At 50.1% G+C, this 21,244-nt stretch overlaps 1 protein-coding gene across 1 annotated transcript; it reads left to right on the top strand.

Annotated features, from left to right (window-relative positions):
• The first annotated feature begins 1,671 nt into the window (after positions 1–1,671).
• LOC113832476 (flocculation protein FLO11-like) lies at positions 1,672–15,246 on the top strand. Its single transcript, XM_035451423.1, has 3 exons — positions 1,672–2,033; positions 2,096–3,047; positions 15,085–15,246. Exons 1-3 carry the CDS (start codon positions 1,672–1,674, stop codon positions 15,244–15,246), a joined length of 1,476 nt encoding a protein of 491 aa, XP_035307314.1.
• Positions 15,247–21,244: the final 5,998 nt, after the last annotated feature.

Here is a 21,244-nt window from a genome sequence, read left to right as displayed (position 1 = left end):
TAATTCATTTATAATTTTTTAAAATGAAACTTGGATTTGTTTTCATGGTGCTGGAGAGATGTCTTAGTAGTTTAGAGCACTGGCTGTTCTCCCACAGAACCCAGAAAGTGGCCAGTAACCATCTGTAATTCCAGCTTTAGGGGACACAACACACTCTTCCACCATCCACAGGCAGCAGGCAAACATGAATATTTCTAATTCCTCATTAGATAATTATTAATAACTGTGTCCATAGAGCAGTCAGAGTACTGAATAAAATCAGCCATGCAATGAATTTGACAAAGCAGGAAGCAGAAAGCAATTATGTTCAATCTACATGGTTATTGGTCATGATTATATTTAGAGAAAAAAAAAACCTTCTCTTATATCACAGTAAATACCAACACTACCTCCAGCACAACCTCGAACTCTTCAACAACTATGAAAACCATTGAGAACACCACAGCCTTTGCTTCTGCACCCACCTCAGCCGCAGCCAGGACCAGCACAGCCTCCATGTCTACACCCGCCTCAGACACAGCCGGGACCAGCACAGCCTCCATGTCTACACCCGCCTCAGACACCAGCCAGGGACCAGCACAGCCTCCATGTCTACACCCGCCTCAGACACAGCCGGGACCAGCACAGCCTCCATGTCTACACCCGCCTCAGACACAGCCGGGACCAGCACAGCCTCCATCTCTACACCCACCTCAGACACAGCCGGGACCAGCACAGCCTCCATGTCTACACCCACCTCAGACACAGCCGGGACCAGCACAGCCTCCATGTCTACACCCACCTCAGACACAGCCGGGACCAGCACAGCCTCCATGTCTACACCCGCCTCAGACACAGCCGGGACCAGCACAGCCTCCATCTCTACACCCACCTCAGACACAGCCGGGACCAGCACAGCCTCCATGTCTACACCCACCTCAGACACAGCCGGGACCAGCACAGCCTCCATGTCTACACCCACCTCAGACACAGCCGGGACCAGCACAGCCTCCATGTCTACACCCACCTCAGACACAGCCGGGACCAGCACAGCCTCCATGTCTACACCCACCTCAGACACAGCCGGGACCAGCACAGCCTCCATGTCTACACCCACCTCAGACACAGCCGGGACCAGCACAGCCTCCATGTCTACACCCACCTCAGACACAGCCGGGACCAGCACAGCCTCCATGTCTACACCCACCTCAGACACAGCCGGGACCAGCACAGCCTCCATGACTACACATGCCTCACCTCACACACAGCCGGGACCAGCACAGCCTCCATGTCTACACCCGCCTCAGCACAGCCGGGACCAGCACAGCCTCCATCTCTACACCCACCTCAGACACAGCCGGGACCAGCACAGCCTCCATCTCTACACCCACCTCAGACACAGCCGGGACCAGCACAGCCTCCATGTCTACACCCACCTCAGACACAGCCGGGACCAGCACAGCCTCCATGTCTACACCCACCTCAGACACAGCCGGGACCAGCACAGCCTCCATGTCTACACCCACCTCAGACACAGCCGGGACCAGCACAGCCTCCATGTCTACACCCACCTCAGACACAGCCGGGACCAGCACAGCCTCCATGTCTACACCCACCTCAGACACAGCCGGGACCAGCACAGCCTCCATGTCTACACCCACCTCAGCCACAGCCGGGACCAGCACAGCCTCCATGTCTACACCCACCTCAGACACAGCCGGGACCAGCACAGCCTCCATCTCTACACCCACCTCAGACACAGCCGGGACCAGCACAGCCTCCATCTCTACACCCACCTCAGACACAGCCGGGACCAGCACAGCCTCCATGTCTACACCCACCTCAGACACAGCCGGGACCAGCACAGCCTCCATGTCTACACCCACCTCAGACACAGCCGGGACCAGCACAGCCTCCATCTCTACACCCACCTCAGACACAGCCGGGACCAGCACAGCCTCCATGTCTACACCCACCTCAGACACAGCCGGGACCAGCACAGCCTCCATGTCTACACCCACCTCAGACACAGCCGGGACCAGCACAGCCTCCATGTCTACACCCACCTCAGACACAGCCGGGACCAGCACAGCCTCCATGTCTACACCCACCTCAGACACAGCCGGGACCAGCACAGCCTCCATGTCTACACCCACTCAGACACAGCCGGGACCAGCACAGCCTCCATCTCTACACCCACCTCAGACACAGCCGGGACCAGCACAGCCTCCATCTCTACACCCACCTCAGACACAGCCGGGACCAGCACAGCCTCCATGTCTACACCCACCTCAGACACAGCCGGGACCAGCACAGCCTCCATGTCTACACCCACCTCAGCCACAGCCGGGACCAGCACAGCCTCCATGTCTACACCCGCCTCAGACACAGCCGGGACCAGCACAGCCTCCATCTCTACACCCACCTCAGACACAGCCGGGACCAGCACAGCCTCCATCTCTACACCCACCTCAGACACAGCCGGGACCAGCACAGCCTCCATCTCTACACCCACCTCAGACACAGCCGGGACCAGCACAGCCTCCATGTCTACACCCACCTCAGACACAGCCGGGACCAGCACAGCCTCCATGTCTACACCCACCTCAGCCACAGCCGGGACCAGCACAGCCTCCATCTCTACACCCACCTCAGACACAGCCGGGACCAGCACAGCCTCCATGTCTACACCCACCTCAGACACAGCCGGGACCAGCACAGCCTCCATCTCTACACCCGCCTCAGACACAGCCGGGACCAGCACAGCCTCCATGTCTACACCCACCTCAGACACAGCCGGGACCAGCACAGCCTCCATGTCTACACCCACCTCAGCCACAGCCAGGACCAGCACAGCCTCCAACTCTGGCTGGATAACCACCCACAGCAGCTCTAGCCTGGCATTTTCTACTGGAACAGACACCACCTCCAACCCCACCGGCACAGTTGGAACTCCAGTGAATGAGGAGAAGCCCAGTGGGTCCCTAAAGCCTTGGGAAATCTTCCTCATCACCCTGGCCTCTGTTGTCATGGCCACGGCACTCCTTGCTGGGGCCATCTGTTTCGCGGTGAGTGCCTGATATATAAAGAGATGCTTAGGGAAAGGAGGAGGAGGGGATTACAGAGTCCCCAAGTCAGAAGACTTAGATAGGGAGGAAGTAGAGACGGGGTTATAATCTGAGGGATGTATCCACATCCTGAGGAGACCAGGAGTCTGAGCAAAGAGTGCCAAGAGGAATGGAGGCGGGCTGGGGTCCTAGGGGAGGAGAAGATGGTTGGAGCATGAGGGGAGAGCTGTGGGGAGCAGGGGATGGTTGCAGTCTCATCCCATGGTAAGTGCTTGGAAGAAGGAGACATGGTTCTTATACTATGGCCTCTTTTTCTAGAGAAGATGCCTGTCTCTGAGAGATGGTGCTGACATAACTTTCTACAACACCCACGACTCCGACCTTTGTCTTGGAGAACCCCAAACACCTCCGAGGAGCCCTACCTGGTCCTGGAGGAGACCAGTAATCTCCGGGGTCATGGAGATGAACGAGAGATAACAGGTACCACCCCACGAGGCCCAGGACTGCATCTTTCAGAGGAGTTCTGAGCTGCTTCCTCCTCTGCACCCCCAGGAGTCCCTTCCCAACTTTGTTTGGGTCCCTGGCATCCTTGAGAAAGATACATTCTTTCCTTTTTCCCCATCTTTACCAGACATGGGAAGGAGGACAATGCATTGGTCATTTCCCAAAGAAATAAATACATCCAACGTGTAAAATCTGGGTGGGCGTCTAAAGCTCTGAATGGAATTGTCTAGTTATATGAGGGAGCAGCCTTCACAATCTCCACAGCAAAATCCAGAGTCCTCATTTGAGATCCGCGTGTTCTCATTTTCTTAGTCTTCCTGCCCCAAGCAGGAGCCACTAAGCTGCTGTTTTAGTTATTTTTCTATTGCTGTGATGAGACACCATGACCAAGGCAACTTGTAGAAGAGTGTATTGGGGCCTAGACCTTCAGAAGGTTAGAGTCCATAACTGGCACAGCAGGGAGCATGACAGCAGGCCGGCTTGTCGTCATGTGCTCCCACATTTGAGACACAGCTAAGAGATATAAGAACACTGGGAATGACATAGACTTTTGGAACATGAAAGCTCATTCCCAGTGACAGACCTCCTCTGGCAAGGGCAAACCTCCTAACCCTTCCCAAACAGTTCTACCAACTGGAGACCAAGTATTCAACATGTGAGCCTATGGGGACCATTCCCACTCAAACCCCCACACCTGGAGGTTCAGGGAAACGGAACTGATGGCAGTGATGGGTCTATGGCAGGTGCTCTACTTCTTTATCCCGACAAAGACACCCAACTTAAGTGAAAACACTCTAAAGGGTAATAAAGCTATTATTTCAACATTTGTATTTGCAGTGGAGTACAAACTACATTCTTTGAGATTATTAAATTTATGTCAAATGTTAAATACATCGAATACAGGTTTTCAAAAAATTTTAAGAATATATTCACAGAAGATAAAAACAATAACAACTAAGATGGCCAGTAAGCACACAAGGGCATTTCCACACCAATGGAGGCTCCAGTCAGTCAATAGAGCCTAAGGAGCCTCATGGGAGCTGCCCGAGTCTGAGGGATGGGTGCCACCAATGCTCGGGGCAGCTTGTGAAGACACTATGCAGGCTTAGAGCAACCAGGCTGAATTCACGAACAATTAATTTCCATTTATTCATATTCTGTGTGGAGGGGTTTTGCCTGTGTGTGTTACCCTGTGTGTGCAGTGTTATCTGAGGCCAGCAGAGGGCATCTGATTTCCTTGAACTGGACTTACAGATGGTTGTGCACCACCCTGTGGATGCTAAGAGTCGAACCTGGGTTCTCTGCAAGAGCAGCCAGTGCTCTTCACCACCGAGCCATCCCTGATGCTGACCTGAAGACACAGCCTTGCCTATGCCAAGTGCACAGTGTGCCTCTGATCTTTAGTCACAGCCGTTTCATGTTTTGTTTTGGTTTTGGTTTGTTTTTTTTTTTTTTTTTTTTTTTTTGAGACAGGATTTCTCTGTGTAGCTGGATGAGGAGAGCTGTGCTGGGATCAGGAATAGGCTAAAAGCAGAAACAACAAAGACTTACTGAACCACGTTGAAAAGCTGACAAGACAGTGAGAGCCGGGAAATAAGGCATTTGCTAAATAAGATTAGTAGCTTAAACCATGCAAAGATCGGTTTCAAAGCTATGCTGGGTCTCTGTATCTTGTTGCCAAAACTGCTTCCCAGGAGGAAGACATGAAAAGTCTCCACCCCTTCTCCTGGGGTCCCAGTGCCAAACTGAAGCACAGTCTACCAGAGTTTTTACTCTGGGAAACCAATGAGTTTATTTGGCTTCTCTATAGAGCATAGATAAGGGACTGCTTACAGCGCGGTGGGCGCTCGCTTCTCCTTGGCCACATCCAGCATGGCTTCAGGAGAATGAAGAAAAGACAGATACAGAAACGCGCATGGTCCAGGCTCTCTGATGAACATATTCATTATATAGCATTGAACAGAAAGGCGGGGTTATTACACACAACAAGGAGGTGGGTTTATCAAGGAGACCTGTTTATTTAGTCTTCTTAGGAGCAGCCTTTGGGCTATAAACATCCAGAAGGGAAAGCTATGGTGGACTTTTTCTGTGCACACTATCCTTTTTTTTTTTTTTTTTTTTTTTTTTTTTTCTGAGACAGGGTTTCTCTGAGTAGCTCTGTCTGTCCTGGAACTCACTCTGTAGACCAGGCTGGCCTCAAACTCACAGAGATCTGCCTGCCTCTACCTCCCGAGTGCTGGGATTAAAGGCATGCACCACCACCGCCTGGCTCTGTGCACACTATCAATAACCAGACCCGAGCAGGCTTTGTCGTCCCTCTGAACCTCATCCTAGGGGGGAAGACTTTGCCATTTTCCCATGAGTCTGAGGTTATGGAGTCCGGGACATGACTGCCCATGTCAACAACACATATTCACTCAGGGAGTCCTTCAGTCTCCACATGTCCCGAAATAGGTCATATACGGAGAGGCTTTACCCAACAGGGATAAAGGACCCCCGTAGTTGCACAGTTCCGTGGCCTTTACATACTCCTCCCCAAAGCCACGTGCAATTAAGGCAGAATTTTGTACTACAGGGATTAGGGAGCTGCTGATACCCATGTGTGGGTCTTGTGACTCTCCTTAACCCTCAAGAAGCCCGAATGGAATAAATCTTTTGCACAGAGACACAGCTGAACCCGGAGACGGTAGTCACGTGTCTCCAAGGATAATCGCTCACAACATACAAGTCTACTTTATCACATGCTTGGTCCTTAAACTCCTCACACTGATAAAGTCTTAGCCCCTAAATTCCTTGTGCTGTGGCAAACCTGTCAGGTCTCAGAGAAACCTAGGATAAGTCTCACTCAGTACCTATGGCTCCTCCCAGCACTTCTCACCCCGCCCCTACACTAAACCCCTCCTTCTCAGGGTCTGGACTTCCCTTCCCCCCAGCTTCTGGTCCCTGTATAATGCAGCCATTTTGACTGCATGGTCCCTTGGTCTCCTGGCTCGCTCCTGGCCTCTTTGTCTGCTTGCTCCCCTCTCCCCTTTTAGTTTTCTCTTCCTCTCTACCCTCCCTCTCATGGCCTGGTTCAGTATGGACCCTTCCTGATGACTCTGGGTCTTCACTCCCTCATATCTGCAATAAAAACAGTTGTGTCCTCACTTTTTTTCCCATTCAAAACAGACCTCTCTTGCTGAAAAACAAACACAAGCCCCAAGCCAGAAGACCCTGCAAGTGTCTTCCTTTGCAGCCATTGACTCTCCAAAGAAGTCATGCAAAAACTGGCCTCCGACCTGAAAACTTCCCCAGGTCAAACTGCTCTACAGTCATTCATTGTGGCCTGTCTCTTCTGATGGCACTGCTTTTCAAACTCACATGGCTGGGCTTCCTCAGCTTTGGTGGTTTTATAGTCTAGATATATTCTAACAATGACCATCCCAGAATTTTTTTTTTTAATTCAGGACAGGGGTGGGAGGAGGCAAACCCATCTACTGATGGAGGAGTGTGTTAGCCAATGTTCTGCCTTGGTAACAAAATGCATGATGGTCTACTTACAAAGAGAGGTTTATTTGGCTGGGCATTGGTGGCGCACGCCTTTAATCCCAGCACTTGGGAGGCAGAGGCAGGAGGATCTCTGTGAGTTCGAGGCCAGCATGGTCTACAGAGCGAGTTCCAGGACAGCCAGGGCTACACAGAGAAACCCTGTCTGGAAAAAAACAAGAGAGAGAGAGAGAGAGAGAGAGAGAGAGAGAGAGAGAGAGAAGGTCTTACTGTGTTGTGTCACTCTGGCTGGCTTCCAACACATGACAACTCCAGGGCCTCCTTAGCCCTGCTCTAAGTGACTGGGTAATTTATCACCTTCTCCCCAGGAGGCTCCTCCCTGCCCCTCCCTGCCCTTCCCTGCCCCTCCTCATTCTTACCCTCCTGAAGCAGCCACCATTTCGACTTAATCATCACTGTTGACCTCCCCACCACACACATACAACTTGCCCTCTGCATAAATGGAGTCACACAATAGCCACTCCTAGAGATCCTTTTGAAGGAGAGGAACTGAAGCTCCTGTACTTAGCAAATTTAATGTGAATTCCCACCCACAACGACGCCCCTCTCTGCCACCAATGGAAATGAGAAGTTAAGCCAGATCAATGACAGCAAACTCAAGTGTACCTTTTCCTATGCCTGTGACTTGTGTGGCACACATCAAAGCTCACTACAGTTTAAGAAGCCTAAAATCAGGGCTCCAAATGGTTAGAACCACGGCCAATGCTGAGAAACCATTATTAAAGACCAGGGAAATGGGTGATTCTAAGCTTCCTCCTCACTCCTGGAAGAAGCCATTTGCCTGCTTTACAGGACCCAGAAGCCGGACTCAGTCAACACCCACCTTCTTTCTCCACTCTTAAGGGGTCCAGGGCCAGTGGTACATGTCAGTCACACAGCAACACCCTCTAAATGCCCAGCTTCCCTCACACGAAAAACTCATGTTTTAAGTATGTTTACAAATGTTGTGTTTTGCCTGCATGTGTGTATGTGAACTCTGTATGTGTGTGGTGCCGGGAGAGGCCAAAAAAGGGTATTGGAACCCCTGGAACTGGAGTTTCAGACAGCTGTGGGCTGCCTGTGGGTGCTGGGAACTGAATGGTGTTCTCTGCAAGTAGGACACAGGCTCTTAACCGCTCGCTTCAGGCGCCCAGGTGAGATTTTAGTAGCTGATTAAGTAACTGGTCCCCAGGAGCATGTGATTAAGTTACTGTGGCCAAGGACCCTTAAGTGCAGACCTGGAGATGCTAAAGCTCCTGTTGGGGAAGAGCCCATGAGACCATTGTGTCCCCACAACCCTGCCAAGCCCCTGAAGTCAGCGAAGAAGTGATTTGTGGTGATATCTGGATGGTACAAATAAAGCCTGCCCAAGAACCCATTTACAGTGATTCAACCAATAACTTTTTTGTGGCGCTGGGGATGGAAACTGGGTTTTTTGTGTGCGTGCTAGGCAAGAACTCTACCCAGAGCTACACCCCAAACCTTCCCACTGCAATCAAGAAAGCCAGATGTCTCACCACCATTCCTGGAAAACAGCTACCCAGATCTTATCAAAGATGTTGGTCGGCGCTCTCCCTTCTGAAGCCTTGATGAAGGAAGCTTCAAGCGGCCATTCTGGGAGAACACGCTGGAGTCAGTTACACAAGATAAATCAACTCTAATATAGCTAGTCAGGGGTGCATACCTTTGATCCCAGCACTCAGGAGGCAGAGACAGGCAGAGCTCTGTGAGCTCCAGGCCAGCCTGGTCTACAAAGAGAGTTCCAGGACAGCCACAGGACTATATAGTGAGACTCTTAAAAATAAGGGGGCTGGAGAGATGGCTCAGCGGTTAAGAGCACCGACTGTTCCGGGTTCGATTCCCAGCACTCACTTGGTGGATCACAGCCATGTATAACTCCAGTTTCAGGGATCCAATGTTCTTTTCTGACCCTCTAAGGGCACTAGGCACATATGTGGTACACGGACATGCAGACAAAACACTCATATGCATAAAATAAATCTCATAAGAAGTAAAATAAATAAATAAATAAATAATAAATGGCAGGGCTGGAGAGATGGCCCAGCACTTAAGAGCATTTCCTATTCTTGCAGAGGACCTGTGTTCAATTCCCAGCACCCACGTGGTGGCTCACAACCATCTGTAGGCACACACAGGGTACACATATGTACACATAGGTAAAACACTAATACACATAAAATAAGAATTTGTTTTAAAGAAACAGGGTCTTGGCCAGGCGTTGGTGGCGCAGGCCTTTAATCCCAGCACTCGGGAGGCAGAGGCAGGTGGATCTCTGTGAGTTCGAGACCAGCCTGGTCTACAAGAGCTAGTTCCAGGACAGCCTCCAAAGCCAAAGAGAATCCCTGTTTCAAAAAACCAAAGAAAGAAAGAAAGAAAGAAAGAAAGAAAGAAAGAAAGAAAGAAAGAAAGAAAGAAAGAAAGAAAGAGTGTCTTATGGCTGGCTTATATCCATGGGAGGCCCACCTGTATCTGAGGAGAAACAGTGGAGGAGGAGTGGACAGGGTACAGGAGAGAGGGGAGGGAGGGAATATTTTGATTGGGATGCAAAAATTAAAAAAAAAAAAGGAATAGGGTCTCAGTGGACAGAAGAACGGTCCTCAAAATGCTCACACGCTAATTCATGTAAGCGTAAGCATTGACCTTAACGACTTTCTTTTAGATTTGTTATGCAGTGTTCTGTCTACATGTACCCCTGCAGGCCAGAAGAGGGCGCCAGATCTCATTACAGACAGTTGTGAGTCACCATGTGGTTGCTGGGAATAGAAACTGGGCCCTTGGAAAAGCAGGCAGTGATTACTACTGAGCTGTCTCTCCAGCCCCTGTAAAACCGACTTTGAAACATGCTTGCCTCATGGTTCCCACAATGGGGAAAGTGTCTGGATCATCTGGGTGTCACCACAGTTTCTAACACATGGAAGACAAGAGAGCCAGCATCAGAACAAGGTTTGAAGACACTGAGGTGGAAAATGGGACCAACCTTCAAATTCAGGGGTCACATTCAGATGCCAGTGACCAAGCAGAAACTTATAGACACTCCAGAAACCAGTGTTCAGGAAGGTATACAGAGTCCTGATAAAGTGAGTCTTTAAAGCTCCTTATTATGTCTTCATTCCAAAAGGCTTCTGTGTGCCGAGCTCTGAGCTGGGAATTTGGATTCACAACCACTTAGTCCTCAGAGCCATCCTACGGTGTGAAGACTAGCCAGTCACTAGGCAGTGAGAAGCCTGCCACTCAGAAAAGTAGCTAACACATGAGCAAGCTGAGCAGGTTTGTTAACTCTGGCTGGGTTGGAAGATTTATTTATCTTTCTGTGTTAGTGGCTTCCCTGCATTTATGTACATACGTGTGTGTGTGTGTGTGTGTGTGTGTGTGTGTGTGTGTGTGTGTATACCTATGCAGGAATCGAGGAGGTCTAAGGGGCCAGCAGAGACCATGGGAGATTGCCCTAATAGTGACGGCCTCAGTGGCCCTGGCTATGATTCTTGCTCCTGGACTTGCAGCCTCTCTTGTGAGTACCTACAGAGTGGGAACCCTTTTTCTAACCAGGAGTGCAGGCAAGTGAAGACAAAGTCTCTTGGTGGGGGTATCAAGAGGAGGGACTGAGAATTGCTTACACAGAAATGATGGGCTAGAACTAGCAAGAGAGAGGGTTGGGAAAGCCCAGTACCATCTAGACGGTGTATAGTTGGGCAGAAGAAATAAGGAGTGAGCTCCCACGGGGCTAATGGTGTAGGGAGGGGCGGGGGGGGGGGGATGGTGAGATGGAAGCAGGGACATGCCTGTCAAGGACTTCAGCCCCTGAGGCTGCCCTTGCCTGAGAAACTCCCCACAAACCTACCCCTCCACCCCCCACCCCCCCCACCCCCGTGGCCCCAGCCATGGGCTACACCCTCAAGGCTGTCATGGGCCAAGTGACACTGGAACTAATGACAAGGACCAGAGTCCTCCTGCAACCATGGAACTGATTGAGAGATGCTGTGTCTGAGTGCCCCAGAAGGTGAAGATATCTCACCATCCTCAGCAGAAGGAAGGGAACTGACTGACCTGGAGGACCCAGCCCCAGAAGGGCAGCTTCCCCTGTCTCCCCTGCAGCCAAGTAGCCTCCCTCCTGCGTGGCTTCCCACTAAGGCATCATACCCTAGTGTTTGCCGTGTGTTCTCTGTTGCTGTGATAAAATTCTTACTGAAAGCAATTTTTGAGGGGAAGGGTTTCTTTGGCTTACACTTGGCATCCATCACTGAGGAATGTCAGGACAGGAACTCGAGACAGGGACCTGGATGTAGGAACCATGAGGAATACTACTTGCTGGCTTCCCTCCGCTCACTCACTCCTGCTTAGGCGGCTTTTCTTATACAGCCAGGACTACAAGCTCACACCCACACCCCAACTATCCTCAGTGGGCTGGGCCCTTCTGCATAAATTAACTTCCAAGACCACCGCCCACAGCTGTGCCCACAGGCTAACCTGATGCAGGCAATTCCTCCAGTGAGGTTTTCTTCTCAGGTGTGTCGAGTTGAGAACTCAGGCTAACCAGGACACAGGGAAACACTCTTGCTAGAATTCCCCCAGTTCTTAAATGCCTTGGGGTTCTCAAATGCCTTGAGTGAAACTGGGGAGCAGGTGTGAACGTCATAGTTTTGTGCTGCACAGCCAGTGAGACACGGTCTAGGTGAGATAGACCAGGTAGGGGAAGAGGGTTGCATTGTGTGGCTTACTGATAGGGCTGTCCCAGATTCTCTCTCAGCAAGCAGTTCCAAAGCTGTGAGACCTCCACAGGGAAGACAGGTTACCAACACGTTTCTCTAACCAGCAGAAGCCTGCAGAGAGAACAGCTCCTCGGGCCTGCCCTTCGCTCCAGGACTTGGGTTCAGCAGATCTTGAAAAGCAGGCCTCAGACAAGGCCACCATGACATCTATCCAGGGTCCTGGGGCAACTGGCCGCTTGCCCACACACCTGCCTCATCAGTTTAACACTATCAAGTCTCTTCTGCCTCTGGGGTTCTCACGGCCTGGGGCTTGACTAGAATCTTTGGACCCAAGCTGTTTCTCTAGGCACAGTCCACAGTAGCCCTAACAGAATAGCAGCTGCACTGTCAGGATAAAATGTGATCAGGAACAGAAGTCAGGATTGGTTTCACAGACCTTTAATCTCAGCTACAGAAAGTGTGAGGCAGGAGGATACAAAGTTTCAGACCAGCCTAGGCAATTTACCAAGACCCTGTCTCAAAACAAAAAGTAAATTTAATGGCTAGGCAGATGGCTCCTGAGTGAAACACTCGCTGTGTAAACCTGAAGACTCACATTCAAAATGCCTATATTAGAAAAAGAAAGCTGGGCATGGAGTGCGTCTGTACTGGAGAGAGACGGGTCTCTGGGGTGTGCTGGCCAGACAATCTAAACAACTGATGAGCTTCAAGTTCAATGAGAGACCCTGTCTCAAAAACAAGTAAGGAGGAGGGTCTGGAGAGATGGCTCAGAGGTTAAGAGCACTGATAGTGTAAGGATGCAGGCATTATGCTGGCCTGCCCCTGTCACCTGGGGTTGCTGGGGATTGAACTCAGATCCTCTGAAAGAGAAGCCAGTGCTCTTAACCTCTGAGCCATGCCTAACTCCTCACCTTTTTAATAATAAGTAAAGGTGGGAATGTAAGGATTCAGGCATTCTGCTGGCCTGCCCCGGTCACCTGGCAGAATGTACTCAGGCAGTACTCTGGTCAGCCCAGGGTTCCATGAGTACTAGGTCTGTATGCAGGTGTAAAGGACCCCTTTAAAAGACAGACTCTGCCCACTTAAGCTCTCTCACTTGCTCTCTTGCCCTTCACCTCTTTCTCTCTTCTCCCTCCCCTTTAATCAACTCCACGTGGTTAACGAATCTCTTGGTTCATGTTCCATGCTATTGCGCTATAACTGAAACAAAAGAACAACTGATAGAATGCTTGCCTAGCATGTATGTTTAATCTTTAGTCCTGAAGGGAGGGAGGGAGGACAGAAGAGGAAGGGACAGAGAAGGAAGCAAGGGAGGAAAGAAAAAAGGAAAAGGAAATTAAGCTGGACATGGTGGCACACACCTCTAGTCCCAGCACTCTGGAGGCAGAGACAGATGGATCTCCGTGAGATGCAGGACACTCAGTGCTACAAAGAGAGAATCTGTCTCAAAAGTAAGCATACACAGCAAACAAGAAAAGCAAACAAAGGACAGGTAAAACTGATTCGTGGTAACTGAGGTCTGCCACGGGCCTCTGAGAGTGGGAAGTGTTAGAAAAAGAGCTTTCTGGGTAACGGATACTTTGTGTCGGCTGGGCTCTTAGTGACACAGCTAAAAATTTATCAAAATTGGGCTAGAGTGATGGCTCAGTGGTTAAGAATACTTGCTGCTCAGCCGGGCGTGGTGGCACACGCCTTTGATCCCAGCACTCGGGAGGCAGAGGCAGGCAGATCTCTGTGAGTTCGAGGCCAGCCTGGTCTACAAGAGCTAGTTCCAGGACACTGTGAAACCCTGTCTCTGAAAACAACAACAAAGAATACTTGTTGCTCTTGCAGAGGACCCAGGTTTGGCTCCCAGCACCCAAATGGCTGCTCACAACCATCTGTAACTTCAACTCCAGGGGCCCCGATACTCTCTCCTGACCTCTACAGACAATGCATGCACGTGGCCCACTTACACACAGGTAAAGCATTCATACATACACATAAAATAAAAATGAACTCGATCTAACGGAACGCTTAAGATCTGTACATTACAATGCAAATTTTACCTCTATGAAAATAAGAACAATGTAATGGTTTTCATAAGACAATACCCTGAAGCAGTGACTCTCTCCAGTCATTCCAGTCCCTCATCCTTTAAGACCTCCATCCGATTTCTCTTGCACTGAATGTATGAAGTACCTGCTTGGCACCTAAGAAGGTCCCTAGAAGCTGGGGAGATGGGGCAGGCTGGGCAGGGGGCAAGGATGACCTGAGGGCACTGGGGGGGGGTGTTGGAGACAGGTTTATAAACAGGTGACTTGTAGACTGTGGCCAACTCTTTTCAATCGTCCTGCCCCACAGGGAACTTGGCCCAGGAGAGGCAGGACTGCTCACACAGCCCAAGAATTACGGGGCAGATACAAGAGTACAAGAAGTGCTGGGCAGGCTGCAGCTGCAAGTCAGGGCATGGCCAAAAAGGGGTGAGAAAACTCATGCAACTAGATAGCATCACACAGGGAAAGCCCTGGGGTTAGCACAGGGCTAGGAATGCCACACAGAGGAGTCAGGAGTTCAGCCTGTCATAACAGGAAGCCAGTCAGCAAGGCAGAGTAGGGTCTATGGGACAAAAAAATATCAAACACCACCACCTTTAATCCCAGTACGCAGGAGGCAGAAGGAGGTGGACGCCTATGAGTTCCAGGCTTGCCTGTCCACGTAGGGTGTTCCAGGTGAGCGAGCACCTACATAATAACATCCTGACTCAGAAAGAAAGGGAGAGAGGGAGGGAGGGAGGGAGGTAAGGAGGGAGAAAAAGAATAAATAAAGGAAAGCAAAGCACAGCGTGAAGTTCAGCACTCCACAGCACGCAAACTTACACCTTAGTCCTTAAATGAGAAGAAGGCAGAGAAGCAGCAGAGGTCTCAACTCCTGGTGTGGCAGGGGAAGAGACTGAAACAGACCAGACTCCTAACATAGATGATATTAAATTATTTTAGATTTACTTATTTTACATGTGTGTGTCTTGCCCTCATGTATGTGTACACTATGTGTGTGCCAGGTGCCCACCGAGAGCAGATGGGGTGTTGGATCCCTTGGAATTTGAAGTACTGACGGTGGTGAGCCTCCATGCCGGGTACTGGGAATTGAGGCTCAGTCTTCTGCAAGAGCAACAAGCGCTCTAAACCACTGAGCCATCTCTCCAGCCCCCTGGACTGTATTAGAAATCTTAAAAAGTTAAAAAAAAAAAACAAACAAAAAAACAATGTGGACCGTTAAAAAGTCCACGGGGCGCCCACCAGGAGCTGCAGCTGCGCTGTCGTGGACCAGAAGACTTCCTCTCCCCGGGACAACAGACCCATTCTTTCCGGTTGCCATCAGTATTCACTCAGGGTGTTGAGCTGCCTGCTGCAGCTGCTCCACTGTGCGTGAAGAACAGCACCACAGAGCTGCGGACGGCTTAGAGAGTGGCCAAGTCCCAGGAACTTCGTGGTTGATAAAAACAGGAGATAAAGTTGTTAGGTTGGCATGGATAAAGATTCGGTCTGAATATATGCTTAGCGTGCAAAAATAAATAATGGAGGGAAACATGCCACGACATCCTAGTAACTATGGAAACAGTATCCATGGCAACAAAGGCAGGCCCGAAGAGGCCATCAAGACTGCCTGCAAACCCCAGAGGATGCGTGCTCAGGAGCCCCCTAGTGGCAATAATTGGGTAGTGAGTGACCCAGGGATCGGCACCTCTCCAAAGAACTGATTTATTCACAAGGACTACCTCAGGGGAAGGTGGCTAAAATCGAAGTCCCCAAGCTCCCTGTCACACCCCAGCTCCCCGCTCGACAGCGCTCGAAGGCCTGTAGGCACAGCACACGTCCAGTGGACTCGTTCTGACTGACTGTTCTTGCACGCATCACTCAGAAAGGAAGGTAATCAATTAGGCTAGGACGTGACGCTGGAGCTGACATATCTCCGCTCGGAAGTTGTCAAATGTGAAAATAATCGTGTTTTCATAACCCACAAAATGCGATAAGTGACTTGGTGAGTCACTTAACCGCGGGGCCTCCCGTCCTCACTCATAGCAGTCACACCCTTTGGAGCTTGATCGTTCTGCATACCTAACTAACTAACTAACTAACTCTGTGAAGAGCGAGCGAGCGCTGACTGCAGCAGGGAGGGTTCAAGAGAGCTTTTGTCATGCAGGTGCCGGTTCTCTCCTTCCACCCCGGGGATCCTGGGGCTTGAACTCTTGAACTCGGGTCTTCATGCTTGGCAGCAAGTGCCGTTGCCCACTGAGCCATCTCTCCAGCCTATTGCATGATTTCTTATATTGCTTTGTTTTCTGTTTTTGTTTGTTTTGACAGGGTTGAGTTTATCTCAGGCTGGCCTTGAGGTCTACATATTGCCAAGGATAACTTTGAACTCCCGATGCTCTTGCCTCTGCCTTCCAAGTGCTGGGATTGCAGGTATGCAGTAGTACGCCTGTTTAACTGCAGGGCTTCTGATGACCTTTGCCACACTCACAGTGGTTCCCTGACAAGCTATGACAGAGTGAAAACAGACCAGATAAGGTATCAGAGCACCAGGGAGCTCGTGTAGCTGGGCTTCTTTGCCCTGTTAGTCATTCTCAGTTCCAGTTTGGCTATCAGTTCATCAATGGATATGGTCATGTCTTGCTTGCTCCACCTAGCTCCTGGTTGAGGGAGACAAGGCTATTTTGTTGTTGTCATTGTTGGTTTTGTTTTTGAGTCAGGGTTTCTCTGTGTAGCTTTGTAGACAAGGCTGGCCTTGAACTCACAGAGATCCACCTGCCTCTGCCTCCGAGTGCTGGGATTAAAGGTGTGCATCACTGCCACCGGGTCTAAGGCTATTTTTTTCTCCCAATAAGATCCTTCAAATAAAATACAGTGGCAGTCAAAAAGCAAAGGAGGCACTGGAGAGATGGCTCAGAGGTTAAGAGCACTGGCTGCTCTTCCAGAGGACCCGGGTTCAATTCCCAGCACCCACATGGCAGCTCACCACTGTCTGTAACTCCAAGATCTGGCAGGCTCACCAGACATTCATGCAGGCAAAACACCAATGCACATAAAATAAAAATAAATATAAAAAGTAAAACAGGGTAGTAAAGTAGCCAGGCATGCTGACAAATGTCCTTAATCCCGGGGCTGGAGAGATGGCTCAGCTGACTGATGTTCCAGAGGACCTGGGTTCAATTCCCAGCAGCCCCATGGCGGCTCACAATTATCTGTAACTCCAGTTACAGGGGATCTGACATCCTCACACAGACACGACAATGCACAGAAAAGATAAAAACAAACAAATCATTTCTTTTAAGTCAAGACACTGAGTATGCTGGTGAAAATGTGTACCTCAGCACTTGGGAAGTGGAGGCAGGAGGATTGCCTTGAGTTTGAGGCTAGCCTGAGCTACACAGTATAATCCTGTCTCAAAAAAAAAAAAAAAAGGCAAATGAGCTAGAAGGGGCAGGGCAAAAATGAAGACTACAAATACTAAACGGACTCCCTGGCTTCTGTTCAGATAGATGAGTCTAGTCTGTCTCCTTTGACCAAATGGGGAGAAAACTGCGCAGTTAAAACAGGGTGGAGTGGGCAGTGTCCTTAGCAGATAAGATTGTCCATGGGAAATCCTACAAGCAGTGACTTCCACAGCCAGGTCTCGGCAGGGATGGGCACAGCAAGTACCTCTAGGGTGCCTGGACATAGTTGACGAGCTATGAGAAGCCCACACCCTGCCTGAAGCCACGTGGCCCTGGGACTCCTGCATTCCACCCTGGTGACTGGTTTGCTCTCTGAGCCTGCCAAGGAGATCCTGGTAACCATACTGAAAATTATTTAAGATTAAGTAAAATCCTGTTTCCAGCCCCCACCCCCACCCCCACCCTCTCGGCTCTTCCCAGGCTGTACTGAGAACATGGCAACCAGACCTGGCCCAAGAAGACTAATGCAGAAATAAATACCCTCTGCAGAGAGTGGCCAGGCCAAGTGACACTGCAGGGTCTTCAGTGAGGGGCTCCTACGAGGACTAGGCTGCTGTTTGCTTCAAACACACTCCTTCAGAAGGCTCCTCTGAGGAGACAAGTAGGCCCAGGGTTTAGGTTTCCTCGAATTTTTTCACCCTCCTCAGCACAGGCAAAGGTCTCCAGCTGTGTGGCCTCCGTTGACTCCATTGGCAGCAGCTGGTGACTAACTGCAGGTGCAGGGCTCTCCTGTAACAGCTTCGTCACACCTGCTCAGCCTCCAGGCCAGTTTCCCTCAGTCCGTGTTCCAGCCCCGCCATAGCCTTCCTTCACGGTTACGTTATTTATTGAGTAACCCATCCTCTGCCTTGGTTGCCCCAGCCTTTCTCGGCTGTGCCACCCCGTTGTCCTTTTTGGTTTTCTTAGATCTTAAGATGTGGTTAGCATTTTCTTACATAAAATTTTGTCTGTGGAAATTATGTATGCCCATATTCTCAGAATTTGGAAGGCTGAATCAGGAGGATCCCTGGAAGTTTGAGGTTAACCTGGTCCACGTAGTAAGTTCCAGGCCAGCTTGTGCTGCAAAGTGAGATCTTGCCTCAAAAATAAATAAAATCCTTAGTTATGAAGGATTTTCTCCTCCACCTCAAATGGAGACTGAATATGAACTGCTTCTTCTGCAGGAACGGTTCCACCCATTGCAACGCAAGGAAGCCCCTGGGAACCACACCTAGACCTCAGGTGAAGATGCCAGCCGCCAGGCAGGCAGGGTAGCACACACTTGTAGTCCCAGCACCGAGGAGGTAGAGGCAGGACCATCAGGAGTTCCAGGTCATCTTCAGCTCCACAGAGAGCTGGAGGCCTGCCTGGGTACCTGAGAATGTCTCAAGAACCCCCAAATCTGGGGCTGGGGAGATGTCTCAGCTGGTAAAGGGGTTTGCTCACCTCCAAGCCTGGTGACCTGGGTTCCATCTGTAGGACACATGTGATTCCTACACGGTGTGTCCTTGGACAACACACACACACACACACACACACACACACACACACACACACACACACACACACACACACGGCACTTTCGGAGGACCCACGAGGTGGCTCACAACAGTCGGTAACCACAGCTCCAAAGACCTGCCAACCTCTTCTGCCCTCCACGGACAGCAGGCACACAAGTGATTTTCCTACATACAATCACACAAAACACATAAAACAAACAACTAAAAACAAACAAACCAACCCCAAATCCAAAAATAGTCAAACAGACAAACACAAATGTCCGCCAAGGATCCAACAATACAATCTGAGGACAGGAGCCAACCATGATGTAAGGTGAGCCCAGAAGCCTTCCTTCCCGGGGCTGAGCGAGAGGACCCACGGGAAGGCGAATTTGGAAGGCGGCGCCACTCACTTCTGCACCAGATGGCATGGCAAGCGGCATGAGGCCCTGGCTGGCATCGCTTCAATGCTGGGGCCACGGTCTGGGGGATGGGGAGGCAGAGTGCTGGAGGTGAGAGGGGCAGCAGGAAGCCACTCACTGCATGCAAGGCCCGAGGCACTCAGAGTCCCTGTCTGGGCCAGCGCGTCGAGAGAACGCGTGCCCTTAGCATGCAGCTGGGACCGAGACCCCTGAGTGTGTCGGCGCTGACCACCAACGGCTCCAGCCCCAGCAGCCACCAGAAAGCCAGCGTTCTTTCCTCCGACAGCGTCCCTCCAGTGCCCTCTGCTGACAAAGCTCGATATTGCGCTGGCTGCGGAGGACACAGTTGTTGGAAGACTACTGGGAGCTGAGAACCTGCAATCGGATAGGCATGAGAGCCACGTGATGAGAGTTGTTGATAATGATGAAAAGCAAGATTTGGGGGCTGGAGAGATGGCTCAGCGGTTAAGAGCACTGACTGTTCTTCCAGAGGTCCTGAGTTCAATTCCCAGCAACCACATAGTGGCTCACAACCACCTTGAATGAGATCTGGTGCCCTCTGCTGGCACGCAGGCAGAAGACATAATAAATAAATAAAATCTTTAAAAAAAAGAAAGAAAGAAAAGCAAGGTTTGGAAACCCAGAATTAAGAAAACTTGGTGGGAGGCTGGAGAGACGGCTCAGCAGGCTGTTCTTCCACAGCCGTAGAAGGATTTGGTGTGTTTTACTTGGTTTTCTGAAACTACCACTCCAAATTACAAAATCACATAGTTTATTCAATCGTATGTAAAACCAGGGTCTTTCTCTGAAAAGCACAGGCAGTGGGTGGAAATTGTATAATTTCTTAATGCCTCTTTCAATGCCGGGATTAAAATTATGGGGCCAGGCAGTGGTGGCGCACACCTTTAATCCCAGCACTCGGGAGGCAGAGGCAGGCGGATCACTGAGTTTGAGGCCAGCCTGATCTACAAAGTGAGTTCTAGTATAGCCAGGGCTACACAGAGAAACCCTGCCTCAAAACACAAAACAAAAATTATGTATTCATGTAGATCAGTCCTAATTCAAATATGAAGTTTTGGTTTGTGTTTGTTTTTTTTTTCAAGACAGGGTTTCCCTGTAGCTTTGGAGCCTGTCCTGGCACTCTCTGCAGACCAGGCTGGCCTCACAGAGATCCTCCTGCCTCTGCCTCCTCAGTGCTGGGATCAAAGGTGTGCACCACCACCACCCAGCTGAAGTTTGCTTCCTAATAATAAAATAGATTGCCCACCATCTTTTCAATTCATGTAAAATATATTGTTATATTGCCTCAAAAATAATTAATCAAGTACAATAAGAATAAAGTTATTTTCAAAATGACTCAAAATCCTCTCGTTTGCCTCTCTCCTCAGAAGTCACTACTGTGTGTCCATCAAAATGAGGGATACATCAAGAGACAGAGACATGGAACCCTCCGGCGGGCGGTGAACAGAAGCCTCCCGGGGCCAGCAGGCCCAGATGGAATCAGAGTTTGGGCCAAAACTGGAGAAGAAGAAAAAAATACTTGCATGGTTTCGGAAGCACGAGATTGATTGACTGAAAAAAGGATGAAATAGAGCCAGGTGTGGTTGCTCATGCCTATAAACCAGCACCTGAGAGACTGAGGCAGAAGGATCGCTCTCAGCGTGAGGCCAGCCTAGACTACAAACAAACAAACAAACAATGCAGAGGGGTCTGGGGCCTGGCTGGTGGTAGCGACGGCCTAGCGCATGGTGTGGTTTCTGCGTGAGACTTGTAGAATTCTTTTAGGAATTGATTACATTAAGGCACTAAAGAATTGTACTAAATTAAAAAAAGAAATCCAGGCTGGAAAGATGGCTCAGTGGTAAGGACACTTGCTGCTCTTGCAGAGGATCCAAGTTTAGTTGATTCTCAGCATCCACATCCAGCAACTCAAAAAAACCATCGGGAACAACTCCGGCTCCCGGGGATCTGGTGCCCTCTTGTGGCCACAACAGCACCTGCATGTTTGTGCACAGACATCCACAAAATTAAAATTAAATCTTTTAAAAATAAGTCAATAAAAATA

Source organism: Cricetulus griseus (genome assembly GCF_003668045.3).
Source record: "Cricetulus griseus strain 17A/GY chromosome 1 unlocalized genomic scaffold, alternate assembly CriGri-PICRH-1.0 chr1_0, whole genome shotgun sequence".
Taxonomy (NCBI): Eukaryota; Metazoa; Chordata; class Mammalia; order Rodentia; family Cricetidae; genus Cricetulus; species Cricetulus griseus.
Note: the sequence above shows the minus strand (reverse complement) of the source record. Positions and strands in the feature narration are given on the sequence as shown.